The 27,608-nt window shown below is 43.5% G+C and overlaps 1 protein-coding gene across 3 annotated transcripts in view; it reads right to left on the reverse strand.

Annotated features, from left to right (window-relative positions):
* Positions 1-27,608, reverse strand: part of SLC2A9 (solute carrier family 2 member 9) — a 352,960-nt gene that overhangs the window by 146,122 nt on the left and 179,230 nt on the right. For all 3 annotated transcript variants that reach the window (XM_038745103.1, XM_038745104.1, XM_038745102.1), the window contains one exon: positions 27,224-27,369. In XM_038745103.1, the coding sequence (XP_038601031.1) occupies positions 27,224-27,369 (146 nt within the window). The remainder of the gene's footprint in view (positions 1-27,223; positions 27,370-27,608) is intronic.

Below are 27,608 nucleotides of genomic sequence, written 5' to 3' on the forward strand. Positions count from 1 at the left end.
TCTGTACTAAGTGCTTGGAAAGTACAATTCAGCAATAAAGTCCCTAACCAAAGGCTCAAACTGACAATCTAGTGAGGGAAAGATATACTCCAAGACTTTAGAGGTAGGGAGTAAGCCACATAATTTAAAGGTACATACATAAGGGCTGTAGTGGATAGTGGGGAGAGAGGTGGTGAGTTCCCAAATCCTTGGACTGATTAGTTTCTAAACTGACTTCCATCGTTTTAATGTTGAAAGCCAGCGGGAATAAAACAATTGCGATTCTCCAAGCATTGCTATGTTTTGGTCCCTGGCTCTGCTCAGCCATATGTAATCAGAAGATAAAGCTAGGCTCTGCAGAGTATTTAGGCTATGCAGGATTACGAAAAAGTAAATATCAACTAAAAAATGGGTTCGACATCAAGACATGAATTCCTCAAAATAAAACCACATTTCTTCTCACAAGCATCTTATCTTTCAGCTGAACATAAAATGCCTCTTCTGTTCGCTCTCACACTGAAGACTATTCTCTGACTCCCAGCTGACCGTAGAATTTCACTGTTTTATTAATACGGAGAGGGATTTATTTGCACTGTCCCAGTCACCAGGCTTAGCCATATCATTTTTTAAACAACTAAATTGGAAAAGATGACAGGCATTGTTGGTTCTCGTTCATCGGCTGTCGCTAATTTTCTGTTTTCCTTTCTGAGGAAAATCATAAAGAATCTCTTCCAAGGGGGAAAAAAATACCTGAGAAATGAATGGAAACCATCAGGTATATCAGAAAACACTGAAAAGTGTTTAAAAAGAAACTTTTTTCAATTAAAAAAATGGAAATGTATATAATTTCTTATCAGACTAAGCAGATAAGTTGACTTTTTAGTAAAGCAGCATGGCTCAGTGGAAAAAGCCCAGACTTTGGAGTCAGAGGTCATGGGTTCAAATCCCCGCTCTGCCAATTGTCAGCTGTGTGACGTTGGGCAAGCCACTTAACTTCTCTGTGCCTCAGTTACCTCATCTGGAAAATGGGGATGAAGACTGTGAGCCCCCCATGGGACAACCTGATCACTTTGTAACCTCCCCAGTGCTTAGAACGGTGCTTTGCACATAGTAAGCGCTTAATAAATGCCATTATTATTACCATTATTATTAGCTCTTTATTGGCAGGATTGTGCCTACCAAATCAATTACACTATACTTTCTCAAGCGCTTAGTACAGTGCTCTGCACACTGTAAATGCTCAATAAAGATACTGTTCTAGTCTCCTACAAGCAGCTTGATCGCAGAATTATTATAAATCAAAATGAACTAAGGAGGTTCATTCATTCATTAAATCATATTTATTGAGCGCTTACTGTGTGCAGAGCACTGTACTAAGCGCTTGGGAAGTACAAGTCAGCAACATATAGAGATGGTCCCTACCCAACAATGGGCTCAAAGTCTAGAAGGGGGAGACAGATAACAAAACAAAACACATAGACAGGTGTCAAAATCGTCAGAACAAATAGAATTAAAGCTATATGCACATCATTAACAAAATAATTAGAGTAGTAAATATGGACAAGTAAAATAAATAGAATAAAAATCTGTACAAATATAGAAACAGTGTGGCTCAGTGGAAAGAGCCCGGGCTTGGGAGTCAGAGGTCATGGGTTCGAATCCTGACTCTGCCACATATCTGCTGTGTGACCTTGGGCAAGTCACTTAACTTCTCTGGGCCTCAGTTACCTCATCTGTAAAATGGGGATTAAAAATGTGAGCCCCACGTGGGACAACCTGATCACCTTGTATCCTCCCCAGCGCTTAGAACAGTGCTTTGTACATAGTAAGTGCTTAACACATGCCATCATTATTGTTAAGTGCTGTGGGGAGAGGAAGGAGGTAGGGTAGGGGGGATGGGGAGGAGGAGAGGAAAATGGGGGCTCAGGCTGGGAAGGCCTCCTGGAGGAGGTGAGCTTTCAGTAAGACTGTGAAGGGAGGAAGAGAGCTAGCTTGTTCAGAAATGGTTAGAAACAAATGGATTGAAATCCCAATAGGACAAGGGTGGAGTAGTGTATTAAGGGAGGAAAAACACACTTAACGCATCCAAAATGGTGAATAAATTGCTGAATATCATCATCATCAATCGTATTTATTTAGCGCTTACTATGTGCAGAGCACTGTACTAAGTGCTTGGGAAGTACAAATTGGCAACATATAGAGACAGTCCCTACCCAACAGTGGGCTCACAGTCTAAAAGCATGAATATAAAGAGCATCTAGAAGTCACAGCAGAGCAAAAAGTGAACATGGATAAAATGTGTAGACAGCTTGTCTTTAAAAGGAAGAAGGATACTTTACATCATAAAAAGGGGGAAAAAAGCATGTGGAGCTCTACACTAAATCGTTTCCCAGGTGATGCAAGCCCATGCTCTTTCTGAACGACCAGAGTATGTAAAATCTGGAGATATGACATGCATTAATTACTGACATAGCCCAGGATCTCCAAATCCCATCCAACATTACATCCAGTCAGCATAGGGAATTCAAATCCTTTCATCTCTCTCCTCTTGCTCGATTTTTGTGGGTTGTTTGAGCACAGCTCCTAGATTTCCACCTAATAATAGTTGTTCATCAGTCCCTCAATCAATGGTATTTATTGAATGGTTACTGTGTTCAAAGCACTGTACTTGGAAGTGCTTGGAAGAGTACAATACAGTAGAGTTGGTAGACACGTTCCCTGCCCACAACGAGCTTACAGTTCAGAGGGCTGTTCATGTTCGTTTTCTATGTCCCAGGCTGCAAATCACGGAGTCTTCTCAGCCGGTACGTGAAAAATGAATGCCAAGTATTGACTGACCAAGAGTAAGCTACAGACAATCACTCTCCCCATTTTCAAAGCCTGTTTGAAGAAATATCTGCTCCAAAAGGCTTTCCCTGACTAAACCCTCATTTCCTCTTCTCCCACTCCCTTCTGCATCACCTTTGCACTTGGATTTACTCCCTTTATTCAGCCCTCCCTCAGCCCCACAGCATTATGTATGTATCTGTAATTCACATTTTTATATTAATGTCTGCAAGCTCACTGTGGGGAGGGAACATGTCTACCAACTTTATTATGCTGTCCTCTCCCAAGTGTTTAATATGATGCTCTGCACACAACAAGCACTCAATAAATATGATTGATTGATTGGTTAAGCACTCACTAAAGTGAGAAATCAGAGATGGAATGCCCAAAAGATCTGTGGTAACCTGTTCTTCTATTAGACCGTAAGTTCTTTTTCTTTTTATGGTATTTGTTAAGCACATCCTAAATGCCAGGCACTGTGCTTGTGCTGGAGTAGATACAAGCTAGTCAGGTTGGACACAGTCCATGTCCCACGTGGGGCTCACAGTCTTAGTCCCCGTTTTGCAGCTGAAGGAAGTGAGGCCCAGAGAAGTGAAGTGATTTGCCCAAGATTGCACAGCAGACAACTGGCAGAGCTGGGTTAGAATCGACATCCTTCTGATTCCCAGGCCTGGGCTCTATCCATTAGGCCACGCTGCTTCTCTTGAAGCTCCTTGAAGGCAGGAATCTATATTGTACTCTCCCAAGAATTGCTCACAGGAACAACTCAATAAATACCACCGATTGATTGACCGATAGGATGGTGATTGTCTGAGAATATCACCGCACCCAGAGGCTCAGAGATAGAAACACTAAGAGGGTTAAAATTGACCCTATCCCAAACTTCAGTTCCAATATTGTTAGGAGGCTTAAAAATTGGAGTTAAAAGTGTGCTTTTATTCCTGTTTTGACTCAGCAGTTATTGATGACATAACCTAGTCTTCTAGACTGTGAGCTCACTGTTGGGTAGGGACCGTCTCTATATGTTGCCAACTTGTACTTCCCAAGCGCTTAGTACAGTGCTCTGCACACAGTAAGCGCTCAATAAATATGATTGAATGAATGAATAATGGTGAGACTATTGTATCAAGTGGAAGTCAGACTTCTGTATTTATTGGAATAATAATAATAATCTCAGTCCTCACAGAAATATGTTCAGTAGATTATCTAAATTTATAGATGTAGATCTGCCATTCAGGTTCAAGGATGATAATAAACAAATACAAAGCATTCTGGATATGCAGAGCTAGGTCTCATAAGGGATCGCTGCAAGTTAATTTCAAACATGAATGCTAATTATTTCCTAACTGCCAAAGTTAGCTTTCCCTTAAAGCATTAATATTTAGTTTGCACATCTCTCATCTGTTAGGGAAAATGCCCTCACCTAGTTACCAGTTGTCCTGCAAATGGCCAGACGGTTCTGAATTCTGGAATCATAAACCACCATCCAAAAAATCCCAAGCAGCGACTTTAAAATCCTCATTTCACTAGGGCCTCAGGAAAGGAAAAAGACATTTGCAGTTGTAGCAGCAGAGATAAGGATGCAAAAAGTACATGGAGAAGTGGAAAAGAGTAGTAGTTGTAGCAGTTAGTAGTAGTATGGCTCAGTGGAAAGAGCACGGGCTTTGGAGTCAGAGGTCGTGGGTTCAAATCCCAGCTCCGCCAATTGTCAGCTGTGTGATTTTGGGCAAGTCACTTAACTTCTCTGTGTCTCAGTTACCTCATCTGTAAAATGGGGACTAAGATTGTGAGCCCCACGTGGGACAACCTGATAACCTTGTATCTATCCCAGTGCTTAGAACAGTGCTTTGGGCATAGTAAACGCTTAACAAATGCCATCATTACTATTATTATTATTAGTAGTAGTAGTAATAGGTAGTAGTAGTAGTTGTTGTAGTAGTAGTAGTAGCAGCTGTAGAGGGCCAGAGGTAGCTGAAGAAATGATCTGATTTAGGGTGCCGGGATATTAGGTGGGGAAAGCTTGTAATTGGGAGTGAGATTTTAGGATTTTAGAATGTAGGGAGAGCTGTGATCTGTCTGATAAATGAGGAGGGAGAAGCAGTGTGAAATAGTGAGAAGCAATGTTGCCTAGTGGATAGAGCACTGACCTGGAAGTTAAAAGGACCTGGATTTTAATCCTGGCTCTGTCATTTGTGTGACTAATAGCAATAATAACAACAACAATAATAATAATGGTATTTGTTAAGCACTTACTATGTGCCAAGCATTGTACTGAGCACTGGGGTTGATACAAGAAAACTGGGTTGGACACAGTTCCTGTCCTACGTGGGGCTCACGGTCTCAAACCCCATTTTACAGATGAGGGAACTGAGGCACAGAGAAGTGAAGTGACTTGTCCAAGGTCACACAGCAGACATTCATTCATTCATTCAAACGTATTTATTGAGCGCTTACTGTGTGCAGAGCACTGTACTAAGAGCTTGGGAAGTACAAGTCGGCAACATTTAGAGATGGTCCTTTTCAGAAAGCGCCATTCAATTGCGGAGTCGGAGAACTTTCACAACCCTGGAGGGAATGCCCAAAATTACCGCTAAGAAAATATAGCAGCGTTCAGGGTGGGCATTAGAACCCACGTCCTTTGACTTCCAAGCCTGTGCTCTTTCCATTAGCCTTGCTGCTTCTCTAAGTGACCTAGGGCAAATCACTTCACTTCTCTGTGCCTCAGTTACCTCATCTGGAAAATGGGGATTAAGACTGTGAGCCCCAAGTGGGACAGGGACTGCATCCAACCTGATCAGTAGGTATCTATTCCAGCACTTAGTTCAGTGTCCGGAACATAATGAGCACTTAACAAATACCATTAAAAAAACAAAGAAAATGAAAAGGGGAGGGAGTTCCAAGCCAAGAAAACAGTGAGGGAGGGGGGCAGAGATAGAAGAAATTGTCCTACCTCTTATGGGAAGCAGCATGGCCTACTGGCAAGAAGACAGGGTTGGGAGTCAAAGGGTGTGGGTTCTAATACCTGCCCTGCCACTTGTCTGCTGTATGACCTTGGGCAAGTCACTTCTCTTCTCTCTACCTCAGTTCCCTCATCTGTAAAACGGGGTTTGAGACTGTGAGCCCCATGTGGGACAGGGACTGTGTCCAACTCAGTTTGCTTGTATTGACCTGCTAACCTCCTCACTGGGCCTTGTTCTCACCTGTCCCATCATTACCCCCCAACCCACATCTTTCCCCTGGTCTGGAATGCCCTCCCTCCACACATCCGCCAAGCTGGCTCTCTTCCTCCCTTCAAAGCCCTACTGAGAGCTCACCTCCTCCAGGAGGCCTTCCCAGACTGAGCCCCCTTTTTCCTCTCCTCCTCCCCATCCCCCCGCCCTACCTCCTTCCCCTCCCCACAGCACTCGTATATATATTTGTACAGATTTATTACTCTATTTTACTTGTACATATTTACTATTCTATTTATTTTGTTAATGATGTGCATTTAGCTTTAACTCTATTTGTTCTGACACTTTTGACACCTGTCTACATGTTTTGTTGTCTGTCTCCCCCTTCTAGACTGTGAGTCCATTGTTTTTTTCCTCTCCTCCTTACCCTCTCCACAGCACTTGTATATATATTTGTACAGATTTATTACTCTATTTTACTTGTACATATTTACTATTCTATTTATTTTGGTAATGATGTGCATAGAGCTTTAATTCTATTTGTTCTGACAATTTTGACACCTGTCTACATGTTTTGTTTTGTTGTCTGTCTCCCCCTTCTAGACTTTGAGCCCATCCGTGCATAGGGACCGTCTCTATATGTTGCTGACTTGTACTTCCCAAGCGCTTAGTATAGTGCTCTGCACACAGTAAGCGCTCAATAAATACAATTGAATGAATGAATGAATGACCCCAGCACTTCATACAGTGCTTGGCAAATGCCATAATTATTATTATTCTCTTCATTCTCCTGCCCTGCTCCCGTTGCCTCTCTGCCCCTTACACACTGCAGTGGCTGAACCAGTCAGGGAAAAGCTTGGGCCTAGTAGTCTCAAAACCTGGGTTCTAATCCTGGCTTTGCCAGTTACCTGCTGTGTGACCTTGGGAAAGTCTCTTTCTTACTTAATCCTGTGTGGGACAGGGACTGTATCCAACCTGATTATCTTACATCTACCCCTTGGCTAATAGTAAGCACTTATAAATAGCACAATGATCATGATTCTTTGATTTTTGCTTTAGGGCTTTCCAGCATATTGATTATGCTTCTTTGATTTTTGCTTTTGGGCTTTCCAGCATATTGGAAAAGGTTCAGACACCCAGGACTACTGCCCACCAGAATCGGGGCAGACTCCTGACCCAGTACGCACACAAATGTGCACAAACACACACACACAATTTCTGTCTCTTGCTTTCTGTCTTGGTCTCTCTCAATCTTTCTTTAGCTCTCTCAGCCTCTTGATCTCCCTCTATCTTTCTTTTTTAATCTCCCTCTTGGTCTTATTCAATCTTTCTCGGTCTCTCTCAATCTCCCCCTCTCTCTCACTCTCTCTTCCTCTCTTTCTCAGTCTGTCTTGGTATCTTTCTTGGTCTTTCCCAATCCCTCTCTCAAGCTCTCTGGGCCTCTTTCAATCTCTGTTGGTCTCTCTCAATCTCTCTTGGCCTCTCTCTCAGTCTCCCTCTCTTTTTCTTTCTCCCTAACTTTGCTGCTGTTAGTCTTTCGCTTGGCTCTCCTAATCCCTCTTGGTCTCTCTCAATCTCTTTTGGTCTCTCAGTCTTTCTTGGTCTCTGTTTCCTAATCCCTTTTGGTCCCTCTACAGCTCTTTCTTTCTCTCTCATCCCAGGCTCTCTTGGTCTCTCTCAATGTCTCTTGGTCTCTCTCGATCAATCATATTTATTGAGCACTTACTGTGTGCAGAGCACTGTACTAAGCACTTGGGAAGTACAAGTTGCCAACATATAGAGACAGTCCCTACCCAACAGTGGGCTCACAGTCTAGAAGGGGGAGACAGTCTCTCCCCCTCACTTCTCACTCTACCCCATCTGCTTTTTGGCTCCGCTCCATCCCTCATCAAGTCAGTCAATCGAAGACACATCCCTTGCTCTCTAAGGCTGGAAATACATTTATAGCCCTATGAAAATATGGTCACCAGAACCCTCAATAGCACCTAAAAGTAATAAAGATTGGGTTCCCTCAAGTTTTAAATACCCCTAAACCATAAGCTCTTTGGAGGCAGGGAACATGACTATCAACTCTGTTGTCCTCTCCCAAGTGCTTAGTACAGTGCCCTGCACACAGTAAGCATTCAATAAATATAACTGATTTAGTGACTGCTCAAAATAACCTCTCCCAATCCAGAATGGCACGCCCAAACTCCATCTTGGTATCTTCCCACACTGGCAATGCAATCATCCTGCCCCAACTTCCTGGGACCACCTTCAATGGGAAGATTAAGGTTCCATTCACTTGTGAAGGATACAATCATCCCCAAATTTCCGCTCACCCTCCAACCAGGATAGTCAGTCAGTCATATTGATTGAGCACTTACACACAGTGTAGCAGAGCACTGTACTAAGCGCTTGGAAGGGTACAACATAACAGTGTAACAGACACATTCCCCCATCCACAACGAGCTTACCGTCTAGAAGGGGAGACAGGCATTAGTATAAATCTATAGGATAGACAGATTAGCTTTGCCTTTGCCAGCGCTGAGTTCTGATGTGTGTTCTCCTTTCTCGGAACAAGATGAAACTATTTTCCCCCAACTAAAATCCTCTCCCACAGAGGATTGTAATTCAGAATTAATTAAACCTTCTGACTAACAGCTGACTTTCCAATGTGCCGGTTCTAATGAGGCTGAACGCAGCAGGAGGGAGAAGTAATTTTGCCAACGCAGATTGCCTTATCCAGAAATTTAGCCCTAATGTAGGCTTATTAAAAACCCTTCTGATATCACTATCCATTACAATCTCCTCATAACTCCTCTTTGACGAGGCCAGGTAGCTTGCCTATCCAAACTACACTAAATACGCCAACAGACTTGAACAAATTGGATCATGGCCTTAATTACTATTGATTCTCAAATCTACCCACTCCAGCCCTGACCTCTCTAAGAAGTAGTGTGGCTTAGTGGAAAGAGCATGGGCTGTCAGAGGTCATGGGTTCTAATCCCAGCTCTGCTACCTGTCAGCTGTGTGACTTTGGGCAAGTCACTTAACTTCTCTGGGCTTCAGTTACCTCATCTTAAAATGGGGATTAAGACTGTGAGCCCCACGTGGGACAACCTGATCACCTTGCATCTATCCCAGCGCTTTGAACAGTGGTTGGCACATAGTAAGCACTTAACAAATACCATTATTATTATTATTGTTATTATTATTATTACTCTCTGTAGGCTCATGTTTCCTTCCTCCCACCCAGAGGGCAACTCTACTTCAGCTTCCACCAGCACCTCAAACTTAACATGTCAGTCAATCATATTTATTGAGCTCTTACTATGGGCAGAACACTGTACTGAGCACTTGGGAGATTGCAATATAACAGTGTAACAGACATAGTCCCTGTCCACAGTGAGCAAAACAGAACTCCTTGTCTTTCCGCCTAAAGCCTGCCCTCCCAATCCATCAATCAATGGTATTTATTGAACATCCTGTGCAGAACACTGTACTAAGCACTAAGCATTTAGTGCCGTGTTCCCCACAATTTTCCCATCACTGTAGACCAGGACACTGTTCTGCCAGTCTTACAAGCCTGCAACCTTATACTCAACTCATCTCTTATTTAACCTGCATATTTAGTCTGTTATCAAATCCCGTGGGTATTTTCTTCCCAACGTTTCTATAACACGCCCTTTCCTCTTCATCCAAACTGCTGCTTTGCTGTTCCAAGTACCTAGGGAAAGCAGCATGGCCTAGCAGATAGAGTACGGGCCTGCGAGTCTGACCTGCCTTCTAATCCTGGCTCTGCCATTTACCCGCTGTGTGACCGTGGTCAAATCCTAAATCCACTGTGCCTCATTTTATAAATGAGGATCCAATACCTTTTCTCCTTCCTACTTAGACTATGAGCCCCATATGGGAAAGGGACTGTGTCTGACCTGATTAGCTTGTATCTACCCCAGCCTTAGTGTAATGTCTGGCATGAACATTATCAATATTATTATTAATTGCCCTGGCCCCAAGGAAACTATTTTCTCAGCAGCCAGAAGGGCACTTCAAGGAGGCAGTGACATGGTCAGGAGACTGGCTTCTGAGGAGAGACTCTGATGAATGAATTAAGCTCACTCAGAGAGGAAGAGAAAAATGGGCCGAACCCTTATCTTCTGTGTGACATTGAGCAATTCACTTAAAGTCTCTGTGCCACAGTTCCCTCAACTGTAAAATGGGGATTAAGACCGTGGACCCCATGTGGGTCAGGGACTGTGCCCAGCCTGATGGTCTTGTATCTACCCCAGTGCTTAGAACAGTGCTTGACATACAGTAAGCATTTAACAAATACAACTATTGTTGCCGACTTGTACTTCCCAAGCGCTTAGTACAGTGCTCTGCACACAGTAAGTGCTCAATAAATATGATTGATTGATTGACTATTATTATTATTATACAGCAGTTGTAGGCCAGTCAATCATATTTACTGAATGCTTACTGTGTGCAGAGCACTGTACTAAGCTCTTGGGAGAGTACAATATAACATTATAACAGACACATTCTCTGCCTACAGTGAGCTTACAGTCCAGAGGGGAAGAAAGACATTAATATATGCGTGGCTCAGTGGAAAGAGCATGGGCTTGGGAGTCAGAGGTCATGGGTTCAGATCCCGGCTCCACCAATTGTCAGGTGTGTGACCTTGGGCAAGTCACTTAGCTTCTCTGTGCCTCATTTACCTCACCTGTAAAATGGGGATTAAGAATGTGAGCTCCACGTGGGACAACCTGATCACCTTGTATCCTCCCCAGTGCTTAGAACAGTGCTTTGCACATAGTAAACGCCTAACAAATGCCATTATTATATAAATAAATTACAGATATGGAATTGGGACTGAGGATGAAGGGAGTGGGAGAAGAGGAAAGGAGGGCTTAGTCAAGCAAGGCCTCCTGGAAGAGATGGGCCTTCAATAAGGCTTTGAAGGCAGAGAGATTAATTGTCTGTCAGATAGGAGGAGGGAGGGTGTTTCAGGCCACAGGCAGGATGTGGCAAGAGGTTGGCTGAGAGACAGATGTGGTGAGAAAGACAAAACTGAGGAACAGTGAGTAGGTTGGCACTGGAGGAGCAAAGAGTCTGGGCTGAGTTGTAGTAAAAGAGTAACAAGCTGAGGTAGGAGTGGGCAAGGTGAATCCCCACAATCTCCACTGTACTCATGGCAAAGGAAACCTACCATTCCCTTATCCATCATTCCTTTAGGTAATGTAATAATAATTGTAGCGTTTGTTAAGCACTTACTTTGTGCTAAGGACTGTACTAAGCATGGAGTAGATACACCATAATCAGGATGGATTCCATCCCTGTCCCACATGGGGCTCAAATTCTAAGGGAGTTGGGAAACAGGTACTGAACTCCCATTTACAGATGAGGAAACCGAAGCTCCAATGGACAAATGACCTGCCTGAGGTTAAACAATTAAAATTGCAATATAATGATAATTTCTCTCCCCCTCTTCAAAGCCTTATTGAAGACACATCTCCTCCAAGAGGCCTTCTCTGACTAAGCCCTCATTTCTCCTTTTCCCACTCCCTTCTGCATCATCCTGACTAGCTCCCTTTATTCACCACACCCGCACCAGCCCCAAAGCACTTACATACATATCCGTAATTCATTTACTTATATTAAATGTCTGTCTCCCCCTCTGTAATAATAATTATTATTATTCCGGTATTTGTTAACTTCTTACTGTGTTCCAGGGACCGTACTAAGCACTGTTCTAAGTGCCGGGGAGGTTACAATGTGATCAGGTTGTCCCACGGGGGGCTCACAGTTTTAATCCCCATTTTATAGATGAGGTAACTGAGGCACAGAGAAGTGATTTGCCCAAAGTCACACAGCTCACCCAAGCACTTACTACAGTGCTCTGCACACAGTAAGTGATCAGTAGATACAATTGAATGATTCGGTGAATCATACCAGTCAGGAAACAGGTAGGCTGCGAGCAGCAGAGACAAAAAGTAAGATCACGTGATCCCAGCATGATGGTGAATACCTGATTTCAGTCACCTTTGGCCTCAACATTTTCCCCTGCATGTATATGTGAAAGCATAGTCGGTGTCACAGCTACCACACTGTGCCCTCTCCAGACTGCTGCCAGTCTGAATTAGGCAAAGATGGGGTCAAGTTCAGATGGTCGGTGAGGGAGGGAGGGAGGCAGCCTCCTCAGAGTGCTACGCCAGCGAGGAAGCATTCATTCATTCATTCATTTAATCATATTTATTGAGTGCTTACCGTGTACAGAACACTGTACTAAGCACTTGGGAGTGTACAGTGCAACTCGGCCAGGGTGTGAAATGCCTGTGGCTCTAGATAAGAGTAGGGGTAGTCAGCTATATGGCCTTTATTAATAATAATAAAAGTATTTGTTAGGTACTTACTATGTGTCAGGCACTGTACTAAGCACCGGGGTAGATGCAAGCAAATCAGGTTGGACACAGGCTCGGTCCCACATGGGGCTCACAGTCTCAATCCTCATTTTACAGATGAGGTAACTAAGGCACGGAGAAGTGAAGTGACTTGGCCAAGGTCACACAGCAGACAAGTGGCAGAGCTGGGATTAGAAACTACATCCTTCTGACTCCAAGGCCCTTGGTCTATCCTAGTTCTTTTCCCTCTACATCCCAAACAACATGCTCTGCTCCTTTCAAGCCATCCTACGTTCTGTTCCGTGCTCCCTTTCTCCTGCTGTAAACCCTTTGCTCTCATCCTCCCCCTTTCCTGGAATATCCTCCCTCTTCATATCTGGCAGACCCCATTTCCCCATCTTTAAGCCCAACTAAAATCCCATCTCACCCAGGAAGTCTTCCCTGACTGATTCCTCATCTCCCCACCCTATTTTCCCTCCTAATTGCATCACCTATAAATTGGTTCAAACCCCCCAAACGCTTACTATGTGTTAAGTACTGTTCTAACCGCTGGGTACGTAAATGCTGTGGGGCTGGGGGTGACGGTGATGAACAAGGGGAACAAATCAGGGCAATGCAGAAGGGAGTGGGAAAAGAGGAAATGAGGACTTAGTCAGAGAGGGCCTCTTGGAGGTGATGTGCCTGAAATAAGGCTTTGAAAGTAGGGAGAGTAATTGTCTGTCAGATATGAAGAGGGAAGGCATTCCAGGCCAGGGGCAGGAGGTGGGCGAGTAGACAGAAACAAGGTACTTGTTCCTCTTCTCAACTCTGCCATCTTGGGAGCGGTCTGCTCTCTTCCCTGCTCCAATTCCTACAACTGCAAAAGAAGCCGGAAAACCATTCCTAGCAGATAATGTCTGCAGCGCACGTAGACATTTTGAAGGGTAAGATCCTTTTGACTGCGGCCAATTCCCTGAACAGTCATTCTTCCTTCTCACGGCCAGGCTGGGAGAGCTTCTCCATTTGAAATGCTTTCAAAAACCTTCTCCCAGACCAAAATTATTCCAATTTTTGCATTGTGAACAGATGGTCCTTTCTGAATCAGCCGTGACATAGGAAAACAGGGCCAAGAAGGCATGTCAGATTTTTGATGCATTCCAAATGATGTTTTCTTCAAGTACTTTCCTTCCTTCTAACCCTTTTTTTTGTGGAGTTTGAGTGTCTCAGTCCATGGTGTTGATTGAGCTCTTACAAAGGAAGGCATGTGTTTGCTTTCATGCCAGACAGTCTGTTTTTCAGCTGGTCTGTGCCCTGCCTGGTTCAATATGGCACTGATTGCTTTGGCATGCCTTATTTTTCTTGTCTGCCTCAACCCTGGTCTTGCTTCTAGACTTTGAAGCGGTGACTGTGTTCACAGGGATGATGGAGGGGAGGAGAGAAAAACTGGATCAATCCGGGAAGGTGAAGGGGGGTGGGGCGAGGGTAGAAGGACGAGGGGATGCCAGGGATTGCCCAAAGTAAACGTCCTAAATTCCAGTGGCCTTGGTCACATGTCTGCAAAATGGTATTTTTGACATCATTCATTCATTCATTCATTCATTCATTCATTCAATCAAGTATTTATTGAGTGCTTACTGTGTGCAAAACACTGTACTAAGCACTTGGGAGAGTACAATACAACAATAAACAGACACATTCCATCACGGTTTGTTGCTTGACCCATCTAAATCCATCTATACTCACTCCCTCGGTGAACTCATTCACTAAAATGGCTTCAACTATCATCTCCATGCGGATGACACTGAAATCTACATCTCCTCCCCTGTTCTCCCTCCCTCCCTCCAGACTCGTATCTCCTCCTGCCTTCAGGACATCTCCACCTGGATGTCTGCCCACCACCTAAAACTCAACATGTTCAAAACTGAGCTTCTTATCTTCCCTCCCAAACCCTGTCCTCTCCCCGACTTTCCCGTCACCGTTGACGGCACTACCATCCTTCCCGTCTCACAAGCCCGCAACCTGGGCGTCATCCACGACTCCGCTCTCTCATTCACCCAACATACCCAAATCGTCACCAAAACCTGCGGGTCTCACCTTCACAACATTGTCAAGATCTGCCCTTTCCTCTTTACCCAAACCGCTACTACGTTAGTACAGTCTCTCATCCTATCCCAACTGGATTACTGCATCAGCCTCCTTTCTGATCTCCCAACCTCCTGTCTCTCCCCACTTCAGTCTATACTTCACTCTGCTGCTACAGATACGCTCTGGGCATGTCACTCCCCTCCTCAAAAATCTCCGGTGGTTGCCTATCCAGCTCTGTATCAAGCAAAAACTCCTCACTATTGGCTTCAAAGCTCTCCATCACCTCGCCCCCTTCTACCTCACCTCCCTTCTCTCCTTCTCCAGCCCAGCCTGCACACTCCAGTCCTCTGCCAGTCACTTCCTCACTGTGCCTCGTTCTCGCCTGTCCTGCCGTCCACCCCTGGCCCACATCCTACCTCTAGCCTGGAATGCCCTCCCTCCACACATCCGCCAAACAATCACACTTCCCCCCTTCAAAGCCCTGCTGAAGGCTCAACTCCTCCAGGAGGCCTTCCCAGATTAAGACTCCTTTTTCCTCAGCTCCTCCTCCCCTTCCCATCATCCCAACTCACTCCCTTTGCTCTACCCTCCCTCCCTGCCCTACAGCGCTTGTGTATCTATGTACACATCTATAATTCTATTTATTTATATTAATGCCTGTTTACTTGTTTTGATGTGCATATATATACCTACAATTCTATTTATTTATATTGATGCTATTGATGCCTGTTTTCTTGTTTTGATGTCTGTCTTCCCCCTTCTAGACTGTGAGCCCGTTGTGGGCAGGGATTGTCTCTCTTTGTTCCTGAATTGTACTTTCCAAGTGCTTAGTACATTGTTCTGCACACAGTAAGCGCTCAATAAAGACGACTGAAGGAATGACTGAATAAGTCCCAGGAGCTCACATGCAACTATCTGTCCTGTGTCCACAAAGGTCATCGGAAGAGACATGGACCGGCAAAATAATAATACCAACAACAATAATAACAGTGGTATTTGTTATTAATAATAATAAAAGCAATAACAGCCATATTTGTTCATTCACCCATTCAATCGTATTTATTGAGTGCTTACTGTGTGCAAAGCACTATACTAAACACTTGTGAGAGTACAGTATAACAATAAACAGACTTATTCCCTGCCCACAATGAAGTCACCTTTTAAGCGCTTACTATGTACAGGCACTGTATTAAGCACAGTGCTCTGCCCACAGTAAGCGCTTAATAAATGCAATTGAATGAATGAATGATACAAGCAAATCAAGTTGGACACTGTCTCTGTCCCACAGTCTTAATCCCCATTTTACAGATGAGGTAACTGAGGCACAGAGAAGTAAAGTGACTTGCCCAAGGTCACACAGCAAGCAATCGTCAAAGCCGGGATTAGAACCGAGGTTCTTCTGACTCCCAGCACCGTACTCTATCCTCTAGACCATGTTGTTTCCCTTTAAGCTCTCACTATATGCCAAACACTGTGCAAAGTGCTGAGGGAGATACTAGATAAGCAGATTCGATCCGATGCCTATCCCATATGGGGGTCTCAGGCTAAGGGGGAGAGAGAACAGGCATCTTTACCCTCACCAATGAAGAAACTAAGGGTCAGACATATTGAATGACTTGCCCAAAGTCATGCAGAATTCAAACTTCTAATGTGGAGGATGAGAGACAGGTCTTTGACATACATAATAATAATTATGGTATTTGTTAAGCGCTTACTATGTGCCGTACACCGTTCTAAGCACTGGGATAAGTATGGGGTAATCAGGTTGCCCCACGTGGGGCTCACACTTTAAATCTCCATTTTACAGATGAGGTAACTGAGGCACAGAAAAGTTAACTGACTTGTCCAAGGTCACACAGCAGAAAAGTGTTGGAGTCAGGATTAGAACCTACGTCTTCAGACTCCCAAGCCTGTGGTCTGTCCATTTCATTCATTCATTCAATCATATTTATTGAGCTTTTACTGTGTGCAGAGCACTGTACTAAGCGCTTGGGAAGTACAAGTTGGGCTTGGGAAGTTTCCACTAAGCCAATGCTACACTGTCGTGGTTAACAGCCAAAGTACAGAAAGATTAATGATGATGTGTAAATTGCTGGTGGAATATTCATTCAATTCATTCAATCATATTTATTGGGCACTTACTGTGTGCAGGGCACTGTACTAAGTACTTATATATTGGTGGTGGAGAATAAGGATTGAAGGAAGGCCAATAAGGAATGAGGGGAAGGGAAATTAGTTGACTAGGAGGATAGGAGAATTTTTCAGCATTCTGGCTACTACACAAAACATTTATCAAGGCAAGATTTGTACTTCCCAAGGACACCCTTGCTAAAATGGAACAACATGCTCAGAAGCCCACACGAGAAATGGTCTGAAAAAATCTCAGTACAGTGCACTGTGTAAGCGTTCAATAAATACCATTACAACTACTCCTTATGGTAGCATATAGATATTGTCAGTGTTCTATTTATTTTGTTAATGATGTGCATCTAGCTTTATCTCTATTTATTCTGATGACTGGATACCTGTCCACATGTTTTGTTTTGTTGTCTGTTTCCCCCTTCTAGACTGTGAGCCCGTTGTTGGGTCGGGACCGTCTCTATATGTTGCCAACTTGTACTTCCCAAGCGCTTAGTACAGTGCTCTGCACACAGTAAGTGCTCAATTAATATGATCGAATGAATGAATGAAGTTAGTGGGTGCAGATAGAATACCATCAGATTACATCTTTCCTCTGAAGAGCTCAGAGCATTTTCACGGATATTATTTCACTCATCCTCAGGAGATCTTTCGTCAACATCTGTTTAGGGGAGAAAAGCTGGGCTGAAAAAATATTTGGGAGGGGCTTCGGCAGCAATCAATTAATCAAGCACATTTATTGCATGCTTACTGTTGTACAGAGCATTTATTAAGTGGTTGGGAGAGTACACCCACTTGGTAGACATGTTTTCTGCCTACAAGGAGAAGCAGTGTTGCCTAGTGGATAGAGCACGGGCCTTGACGTCCAGTGGACCTGAATTCTAAGCCTTTCTCTGCCACTTGTCTACTGTGTGACCTGGGCAAATCACTTCACTTCTCCGTGCCTCAGCTTTCTCATCTGTAAAATTGGGATTAAGATTGTGAGCCCCACGTAGGACATGGATTGTGTCCAACCTGATTAACTTGTATCTACCCTAGTGCTTAGTAAGTGCCTGGCGCATTCATTCATTCACTCAATCATATTTATTGAGCACTTACTGTGTGCAGAGCATTGTACTAAGCACTGGGAAAGTACAATACAGCAATAAAGACAGTCCCTGTCCACAACAGGCTAACAGTCCGGAGGGGGCTAGGCAGACATCAGTACAAGTAGTAAGTGCTTAACAAATGCTATAAAAAAAACTAAAACATCTTAGAGTCTAGAGAGGGAGACTGATGATACTATAAATAAATGAATGATGAACGAAGTTAGTGGGGTTTTTCTATAAAAAAACCCTAATACATCTTAGAGTCTAGAGAGGGAGACTGATGATACTATAAATAAATGAATGAAGTTAGTGGGTGCTGATAAAATACCATCAGCTTACATCTTTCCTCTGAAGAGCTCAGAGCATTTTCACATGTATTATTTCACTCATCCTCATGAGATCTTTCGACAACATCTTTTTGGGGGAGAAATGAGTGTTGTGGGGCTGAGGGTAGGGTGGATATAGGGTGCAAATTCAAGTGCAAAGGTGACCCAGAAGAGAGTGGGAAAAGAGGAAATGAGGGCTTAGTCAGGGAAGACCTCTTAGAGGAGGTGTGCTTTTAATAAGGCACAAGAAACTCTCCCCCTGGAAAGGTTAGTGGGAACAGAGCCCTAGGAGGATCAATTTATCAAGCGATCAATTGTATTTATTGAGCACTTACTCTGTCCTCTAAATGCCAAACTACTCACTGCACCCCCATTTTTTCTACCTCTAGCCCACGTCCTGCTCTGGCCTGAAACACCCTCCCACTTTAATAATAATAATAATAATAATAACAATGGCATTTATTAAGCGCTTACTATGTGCAAAGCACTGTTCTAAGCGCTGGGGAGGTTACAAGGTGATCAGTTTGTCCCACATGGGGCTCACATGTGGGACAAATATTATTTGTCCCACATGTTATTATATAACACAATATAATATATATATATATTGTGTTATATATAACACAATATAATATAACACATATTATTATTAGCATAATCCTGACAGTCAGAAGGACCTGGGTTCTAATACCACTGCATATAAATTATCTGTGCCTCAGTTTCCTCATCTGTAAAGTGGAGATAATTAAATACCTGTTCTCCCTCCCATTTAGATTGGGAGATCTATATGGGACCAGGACTATGTTATTTTATATCTACCCCAGATTTTAGTATCGTGCTGGAAAAGTAACTCTGCATTTCCTCATCTTAAAAGAATAATCCTCCCAGAGATAGACTTTTAATAGGTACAGTATTTTTTCCACAGTTCTAAGCAAGTTTTAAAAAGATTACAATTGGAAAGTTCTTTTCCTATTTCCCTAAGAAGGAAGTAATCAGCTATAGCTCTTGACATACAAAATGCACATTAATTTTTCAGGCCCCAGCACAAAAGTCTAGGTCAGGTCAAAAATTCAGGTGCCTAATACCAGGGAATGAAAATGATTTCTGAATCACTGAAGTGGAAAAATTATCCTCAGAAATTGGGTATGTTTAATTTTTTCTCTATGGCTGTTCAAATAATTTTAACATGGGTGAATGGATTTCTTTTTACATTTTAAATGCAAGCTAAAGTTTATTCTTAGGCTCAAAGTTCACTCTCAAAACCGCAATCAAAATATTAATGTTATCACCAATGGACAGTCATGGTTTTTATTATTATTATCCCAATAATAATATCACTATCAAAATAATGATAATTATAATTGTGATATTTGTTAAGTGCTTGCTATGTGATAAACATTGTACTAAGCACTGGGGTAGATACTAAGCACTTAGTATAGTGCTCTGCACACAGTAAGCACTCAATAAATATGATTGAATGAAATACAAGATCAATCAATCAATCAATCAATCGTATTTATTGAGCGCTTACTGTGTGCAAAGCACTGTACTAAGCGCTTGGGAAGTACAAGTTGGCAACATATAGAGACAGTCCCTACCCAACAGTGGGCTCACAGTCTAAAAGGGGGAGACAGAGAACAAAACCAAACATACTAACAAAATAAAATAAATAGAATAGATATGTACAAGTAAAATAAATAAATAAATAAATAAAATAAGTAAAATAGAGTAATAAATATGTACAAACATATATACATATATACAGGTGCTGTGGGGAAGGGAAGGAGGTAAGATGGGGGGATGGAGAGGGGGACGAGGGGGAGAGGGGGAGATCATCAGGTCCCTCATGAGGCTCACCGTCCAAGCAGGAGGGAGGAAAGATATTGAATCCCCATTTTATAGATGAGGTAACTGAGGCACAGAGAAATGAAGAGACTTGCTCAAGGTAACACAGCAGATGAGTGGCAGAGTTGGGATTAGAACCCAAGTCCTTTGATTTCCAGCCCCAGGTTCTCTCCATTAGGGCTCTATGCTCCTTCCCTTTTGTTTAGAAACAGAAGTAACACAAGCTCCTTGATCTCTGTCTCTCTTGCCGCCAACCCCTCGCCCACATCCTGCCTCTGGCTTGGAATGCTCTCTCTCCTCAAATCCAACGGACAATGACTCTCCCCCACTTCAAATAATTATTGAAGGCACGTCTCCTCCAAGAGGCCTTCCCTGGCTAAGCTGTCCTTTCCTCTTCCACTCTCTTCTACTCCCTTTATTCATCCCCTCTTCCAGCCCCACCACCCTTATGTACATGTCTGGATTTTTTAAATTTGTATTAATGTCTGTCGCCCCTCTCCTCTAGACTGTAAATTCGTTGTGGGTAAGGAATGTGTCTGCTTATTGTGATACTGTACTCTCCCAAGCGCTTGGTACAGTGCAGTGCATATGGTAGGAGCTCAGTAATAATAATAATAATGATGTAAATATGATTGAATGAATGAATGAATGGGACATCATTGCAATGCAGGATTTCAGTGATTTCCAGTTTCCCCCCCGATTACGTCCCGTAGACAAAAGCAGCACTTAAAATTGGGTCTAGACTGAAAGTTCCTTGTGGGCAGGGTTCACGTCTACCAACTCCGTTGTACTGTACTTTTCCAAGCGCTTAGAACGGTGCTCTGCACACAGGAAACACAATAAATACCACTGATTGATTGGGTGTAAAATTTCAGATTTGGGGATCTACGCAATTGAAAGAAGCAGCTGCAAATCTAAAATCAAACCTGAATAGTTATTCAGATTAGGCCCCTACTAGTCCTATTTTAAGTCCCTAGTTCCTCCATCTCCATATTGAACAGAAATTCCTCAGAATCACCTCCAAAGCACTCAATCCGATCTCCCCCTCCTATTTTACCTCGCTACTCTCCTGCTGCAGCCCAGCCAACACCTCTAATGCCTCCTCTAATGCCAATGTATTCACTGTACCTCCGTCTCATCTATCTCACTATCAGATCCTTTCTGGTAATCAGAAAGTCATGGGTTTTAATCTCAGCTCTGCCACTTGTCCGCTGTGTGATCTTGAGCAAGTCACTTCACTTCTCTGCGCCCCAGTTACTTCCTCTGTCAAATGGGGAGGGAGACATAGGACAGGGACCGTGTCCAACCCGATTTCCTTTTTCCACCCCAACACTTAGAAGAGTGAGCGGCATATAGTAAGCCCAGCTAGCTCAGTCGGTAGAGCACGAGACTTAATCTCAGGGTCGTGGGTTTGAACCCCATGTTGGACGTATGAATTTTAGAGAAGCAGTGTGGCTCAGCAGAATGAGCACGGGCTTTGGAGTCAGAGGTCATGGGTCCAAATCCCAGCTCCACCACTTGTCAGCTGTGTGACTTTGGGCAAGTCACTTCACTTCTCTGAGCCTCAGTTACCTCAACTGTAAAATGGGGATGATGACTGTGAGCCCCCCCGTGGGACAGCCTGATCACCTTGTATCATTATTATTAAATACTATTATTATTATTACTATTGTTACTTCCTACCTCTGGCCTGGAACTCCTTTCCCCTTTATACCATTCCCTCCACTTCCAAAACCTTATTGAAATCCCATCTCCTTCGAGAGGCCTTCCCCAACTAAGCCCTCATTCCCCCATTCCCTCTCCCTCCTGTGCCACCTATTCACTTGAACCTGTACTCTTGAAGAAATCATTCGATCATATTTATTTGAGGGCTTACTGTATGCAGAGCACTGTACAAAGCCCTTGGGAGAGTACAATATAATGATAAAACAGACACTTTCCCTCCCCACAATGAGCTTACAGTCTAGAGAATGAGCTTACAGTTTAGAAGCACTTGCTATTCACCTCACCCTCAGCCCTACGGCACTGATGTACATATCTTTTTATGTAATTCATTTAAGTGTCTGTCTCCCCTTTAGACTGTAAGCTCCTTGTTGGCAGGGAGTATGTCTACCAACTCTGTTGTACTGTACACTCCCAAGCTCTTAGTACAGCCCACATCATCCCCCGGGACTGGAGTACCCTCCCTCTGCCCATCCGCCAAGCTAGCTCTCTTCCTCCCTTCAAGGCCCCACTGAGAGCTCACCTCCTCCAGGAAGCCTTCCCAGACTGAGCCCCTTCCTTCCTCTCCCCCTCGTCCCCCTCTCCATCCCCCCCATCTTACTTCCTTCCCTTCCCCACAGCACCTGTATATATGTATATATGTTTGTACATATTTATTACTTTATTTATTTTACTTGTACATATCTATTCTATTTATTTTATTTTATTAGTATGTTTGGTTTTGTTCTCTGTCTCCCCCTTCTAGACTGTGAGCCCGCTGTTGGGTAGGGCCTGTCTTTATGTGTTGCCGACTTGTACTTCCCAAGCGCTTAGTACAGTGCTCTGCACACAGTAAGCGCTCAATAAATACGATTGATTGATTGATTGCTCTGCACACAGTATGTGCCCTACTGAGAGCTCACCTCCTCCAGGAGGCCTTCCCAGACTGAGTCCCTTCCTTCCTCTCCCCCGCCTTACCTCCTTCCCCTCCCCACAGCACCTGTATATATGTATAGATGTTTGTACGGATTTATTACTCTATTTATTCATTTATTTTATTTGTACATATTTATTCTATTTATTTTATTTTGTTAATATGTTTTGTTTTGTTGTCTGTCTCCCCCTTCTAGACTGTAAGACCGCTGTTGGGTAGGGACCGTCTCTATGTGTTGCCAACTTGTACTTCCCAAGCGCTTAGTACAGTGCTCTGCACACAGTAAGCGCTCAATAAATACGATTGAATGAATGAATGAATAGCAATGATTGATTGACTGATCACCTATGCACTTATCTCTTCATCCCTTAAACACTTAGGGATTCATTCATTCATTCACTCGACCGTATTTATTGAGCACTTACTGTGTGCAAAGAACTATACTAAGCACTTGGAAAGTGCAATTCAGCAGCAGAGACAATCCCTGCCCACAACGGGCTCACAGTCTACAAGGGGGGAGACAGGCATCAAAACAAGTACACAGGCATCAATAGCATCAATATAAATAGAATTATAAATATATACACATCATTAATATAAATAAATAGAATTATTTATATATATATATGTTATATATATATATACATACACAAGGCCTGTGGGGCGGGGGAGGGTGGTATAGAAAAGGAAGTGAGTTGGGGTGATGGGGATGGTAGGGGGAGCAGAGTAAAAGGGGGGGCTTATCCTCCAGCACTAATAAACATATATTTAAACTCTGTTGTTTCTTCCAACTGTCCCAATTTATGTTTTCTATAAGATTTTAATCTGTTTTTGCTTTTCATCTTTCATCCGCTTTATCTTCCACCCAGGAGGAATTACAGCAACTGAGAAAGTGCTTTGGAAGTTTAAAGCGCTTCATCAATGCTCAGTAATAATAATCAATCAATCACACTTATTGAGTGCTTACTGTGTGCAGGGCATTTTACCAAGCACTTGGAAGAGTACAATACAACAGATTTGGGAGATATGTTCCCTCCCCAAAACAAACTCACAGTCAAGAGGCTGGGAGAAAATCCTCCTTAATTCAAGACGCAGACTTTAACTCATCAACATTCCCTATTTTATCTTCCCCTTGCCAAGTCCATGAATAATTCTCTCACCCTGTTTGTCCTTGCAATTCAAATTCAGAGAGAAATGTTCATTAGCACTTGGATTTAGCCCTGGCTTTCTCCTTTCTATTATTTTTGGAAGCTCAGTTTTCCCTCCCTTCAAGGATAATGGACTAATAGTGTTTAAACAGAGAAATTCAAATCAACTCAACATATTTCAGTTAGAAAGACAAATGTTGGGTGATCGGAGGAACAGCGTGACCAAGTGGAAAAAGCGTGGGACTGGGAATCAGAGAACCTGGGCTCTAATCTGAACTCTGCCACTTGGCTGCTGTATGATCTTGGGCAAGTCACTTCACTTCTCTGTGCCTCAGTTTGCTCATCTACAAAATGGGAACTCAATACTTGTTCCTCCTACTACAATCCAGCTGGCACACTTCACTTTTTAGCCCCTGTTTCCTTACAGTACTTCGATCTCGTTTCTCTTTTCACCAACTCCTTGTTCACATCCCGCCTCCGGCCTGAAACTCCCTCCCTCTTCAGAGCTGAGAGACGATCACTCTCCCCACCTTCAAAGTCACAGAAATGGCACTTAGCTTTCAATCAATCAATCAATCAATCAATCATATTTATTGAGCGCTTACTGTGTGCAGAGCACTGTACTAAGCGCTTGGGAAGCACAAGTTGGCAACACATAGAGACGGTCCCTGTCCAACAGTGGGCTCACAGGCTAGAAGGGGGAGACAGAGAACAAAACAAAACATATTAACAAAATAAAATAAATAGAATAGCTATGTACAAGTAAAATAAATAGAGTAATAAATATGTACAAACATATATACACTACTAAGTGCTTGGGAGAGTACAATATAACAATAAACGGACACGTTCCCTGCCCACAAGCACACCTTCAGCCAAGCAGGACTCAGTCTTCCCCCTGTCAGTGGAGCGGTCCAAGCCCCATTACACTTGGAAACAACTATCTGTAAATTATTTAAGTGTCTGTCTCCCCCTTCTAGGCAGTTAGATCCTCGTGAGCAGGGAATATGCCTACCAATTCTGTTGCATTGTACTCTCCCATTGGCTTAGGCCACTGTTCTGCACTCAGTAAGTGCTCAGAAAATACCACCGATGATGATCGATTAAAGATATGAAGGGGATGAAACAGTGGAAGAAGTCAAAGCGAGGGGAAACTTGTACATATCCATTCTATTTATTTTATTTTGTTAATATGTTTTGTTCTGTTCTCCGTCTCCCCCTTCTAGACTGTGAACCCACTGTTGGGTAGGGACCGTCTCTGTATGTTGCCAACTTGTACTTCCCAAGCGCTTAGTACAGTGCTCTGCACACAGTAGGTGCTCAATAAATACGATTGATTGATTGACTGATTGAAACAAAATGAAGCAGGACCAAAATTAAGCCATCAAAATATAATAATAATGATAATTATGATATTTGTTAAGTGCTCATTATGTGCCAAGCCCTGTTCTAAGTGTTGGGGTAGATTCATTCATTTTTCATTCAATCGTATTTATTGAGCGCTTGCTGTGTGCAGAGCACTGTACTAAGCGCATGGGAAGTACAAGTTGGCAACATATAGAGACGGTCCCGACCCAACAGTGGGCTCACAGTCTAGAAGGGGGGGACACAGAGAACAAAACAAAACATATTAACAAAATAAAATAAATAGAATAAATATGTACAAATCAAATAAATAGAATAAATATGTACAAATAAAATAGAGTAATAAATACATACAAACATATATACATATATACAGGTGCTGTGGGGAGGGGAAGGAGGTAAGGCAGGGGGGATGGGAAGGGGGAGGTGGGGAAGAGGAAGGAGGGGGAAGATACAAGTTAATCTCAAATTAGATTTCTAGATTGTGAGCCCGTTGGGTAGGAACCGTCTCTATATGTTGCCAACTTGTACTTCCCAAGTGCTTAGTACTGTGCTCTGCACACGGTAAGCGCTCAATAAATACGATTGAATGAATGAATGAATACAAGTTAATCTAGATACAAGTTCATCAGACACAGTTCCTGTCCCACATGGGGCTCACTCTTTTATCCCCATTTTATAGTTGAAGGAACTGAGGCCCATAGAAGTGAAGTGACTTGCCCAAGGTCACACAGCAGACATGCGGCAGAACCAGGATTAGAAACCAGGTGCTGTTGTTTCCCACTAAGCCATGTTGCTTCTCTATTTATCCCAATTCTATCTGAAAAGAAAATGCTTTAAGTTTCTGGTATACTTGCCCTAGCATTACATTCAGTGGGTGCCCAATCAGTAGGATTTTAGAATAATAATAATAATAATAATTTTGGTATTTGTTAAATGCTTACTATGTGCAAAGCACTGTTCTAAGTGCTGGGGAGGTTACAAGGTGATCAGGTTGTCCCATGTGGGACTCACAATCTTAAACCCCATTTTACAGATGAGGTAACTGAGGCACAGAGAAGTTAAGTGACTTGCCCAGAGTCACACAGCTGACAAGCGGCAGAGCCGGGATTTGAACCCATGACCTCTGACTCCCAAGCCCGTGCTCTTTCCACTGAGCCACGCTGCTTCTCTATAGAACACCCCATAGGCATAGAGGTTCTTGTTCTACTCATTCTTCTTCTTCTTCATTATGGTATTTGTTAAGTGCTTATTATGCGCCAGGCACTGTACTAAGCTCTGGGGTGGAAACAAGCAAATTGAGCTGGTCACAGTCCCTTGTCCCACGTGGGGCTCACAGTGCCATTTTACAGATGAGGTTACTGGAGCCCAGAGAAGTGAAGTGATTTGCCCAAGGTCACACAGCAGACAAGTGGTGCCCGGATTATCTTTGTCCAGAAACGCTCTGGGCATATCACTCCCCTCCTCAAAAATCTCCAGTGGCTACCAATCAATCTGCGCATCAGGCAGAAACTTCTCACCCTGGGCTTCAAGGCTGTCCATCCCCTCGCCCCCCTCCTACCTCACCTCCCTTCTCTCCTTCTCCAGCCCAGCCCGCACCCTCCGCTCCTCCGCCGCTAATCTCCTCACCGTACCTCGCTCTCGCCTGTCCCGCCATCGACCCCCGGCCCACGTCATCCCCCGGGCCTGGAATGCCCCCAATCCCTCTGCCCCTCCGCCAAGCTAGCTCTCTTCCTCCCTTCAAGGCCCTGCTGAGAGCTCACCTCCTCCAGGAGGCCTTCCCAGACTGTGCCCCTTCCTTCCTCTCCCCCTCGTCCCCCTCTCCATCCCCCCCTTCTTACCTCCTTCCCTTCCCCACAGCACCTGTATATATGTATATATGTTTGTACATATTTATTACTCTACTTATTTAGTTATTTTATTTGTACATATCTATTCTATTTATTTTATTTTGTTAGTATGTTTGGTTTTGTTCTCTGTCGCCCCCTTTTAGACTGTGAGCCCACTGTTGGGTAGGGACTGTCTCTATATGTTGCCAATTTGTACTTCCCAAGCGCTTAGTACAGTGCTGTGCACATAGTAAGCGCTCAATAAATACGATTGATGATGATGAAGTGGTGGAGGCTGAATTAGAACCCATGACCAGACTCCCAGGACCATTCTCCGGCCCGTATACCATGCTGCTTCTTCTCTTGTAGTCAGAAGTGACATAGTCAAAATCCATCATACAAGGGGCAGAAAATCCCCAGACTCACCCTTCCAAATATCTCAGGCAACCCTAGGATCTGTCCCACGAACACGCCAATGCAGATAAAGATGGCGGTAACTTGTCCTAAGGAACCTCGGATTTCCTTGGGTGAAATTTCACTCAGGTACATGGGGAGGGCACTGAGAGCAACACCTGGAAAAAAAAACAGGACTGTTGGTTGTCTTTACCACGCTGTCAGAGAGCTCCTTATTAGCCAATTCTGCATTTGTGACCTAATAATAATAACCACTGTGGCATTTAAAGCAGCAGAGAAGAGAAGCAGCATAGCATACATAGCATAGCATACTACATAGCATAGTAGAGAAGCAGCATAGCTCAGTGGGAAGAGCTTGGGCTTTGGAGTCACAGGTCATGGGTTCAAATCCCAGCTC

The sequence above is a fragment of the Tachyglossus aculeatus genome, chromosome 4, assembly GCF_015852505.1.
Source record: "Tachyglossus aculeatus isolate mTacAcu1 chromosome 4, mTacAcu1.pri, whole genome shotgun sequence".
In the NCBI taxonomy this organism is placed as follows: domain Eukaryota; kingdom Metazoa; phylum Chordata; class Mammalia; order Monotremata; family Tachyglossidae; genus Tachyglossus; species Tachyglossus aculeatus.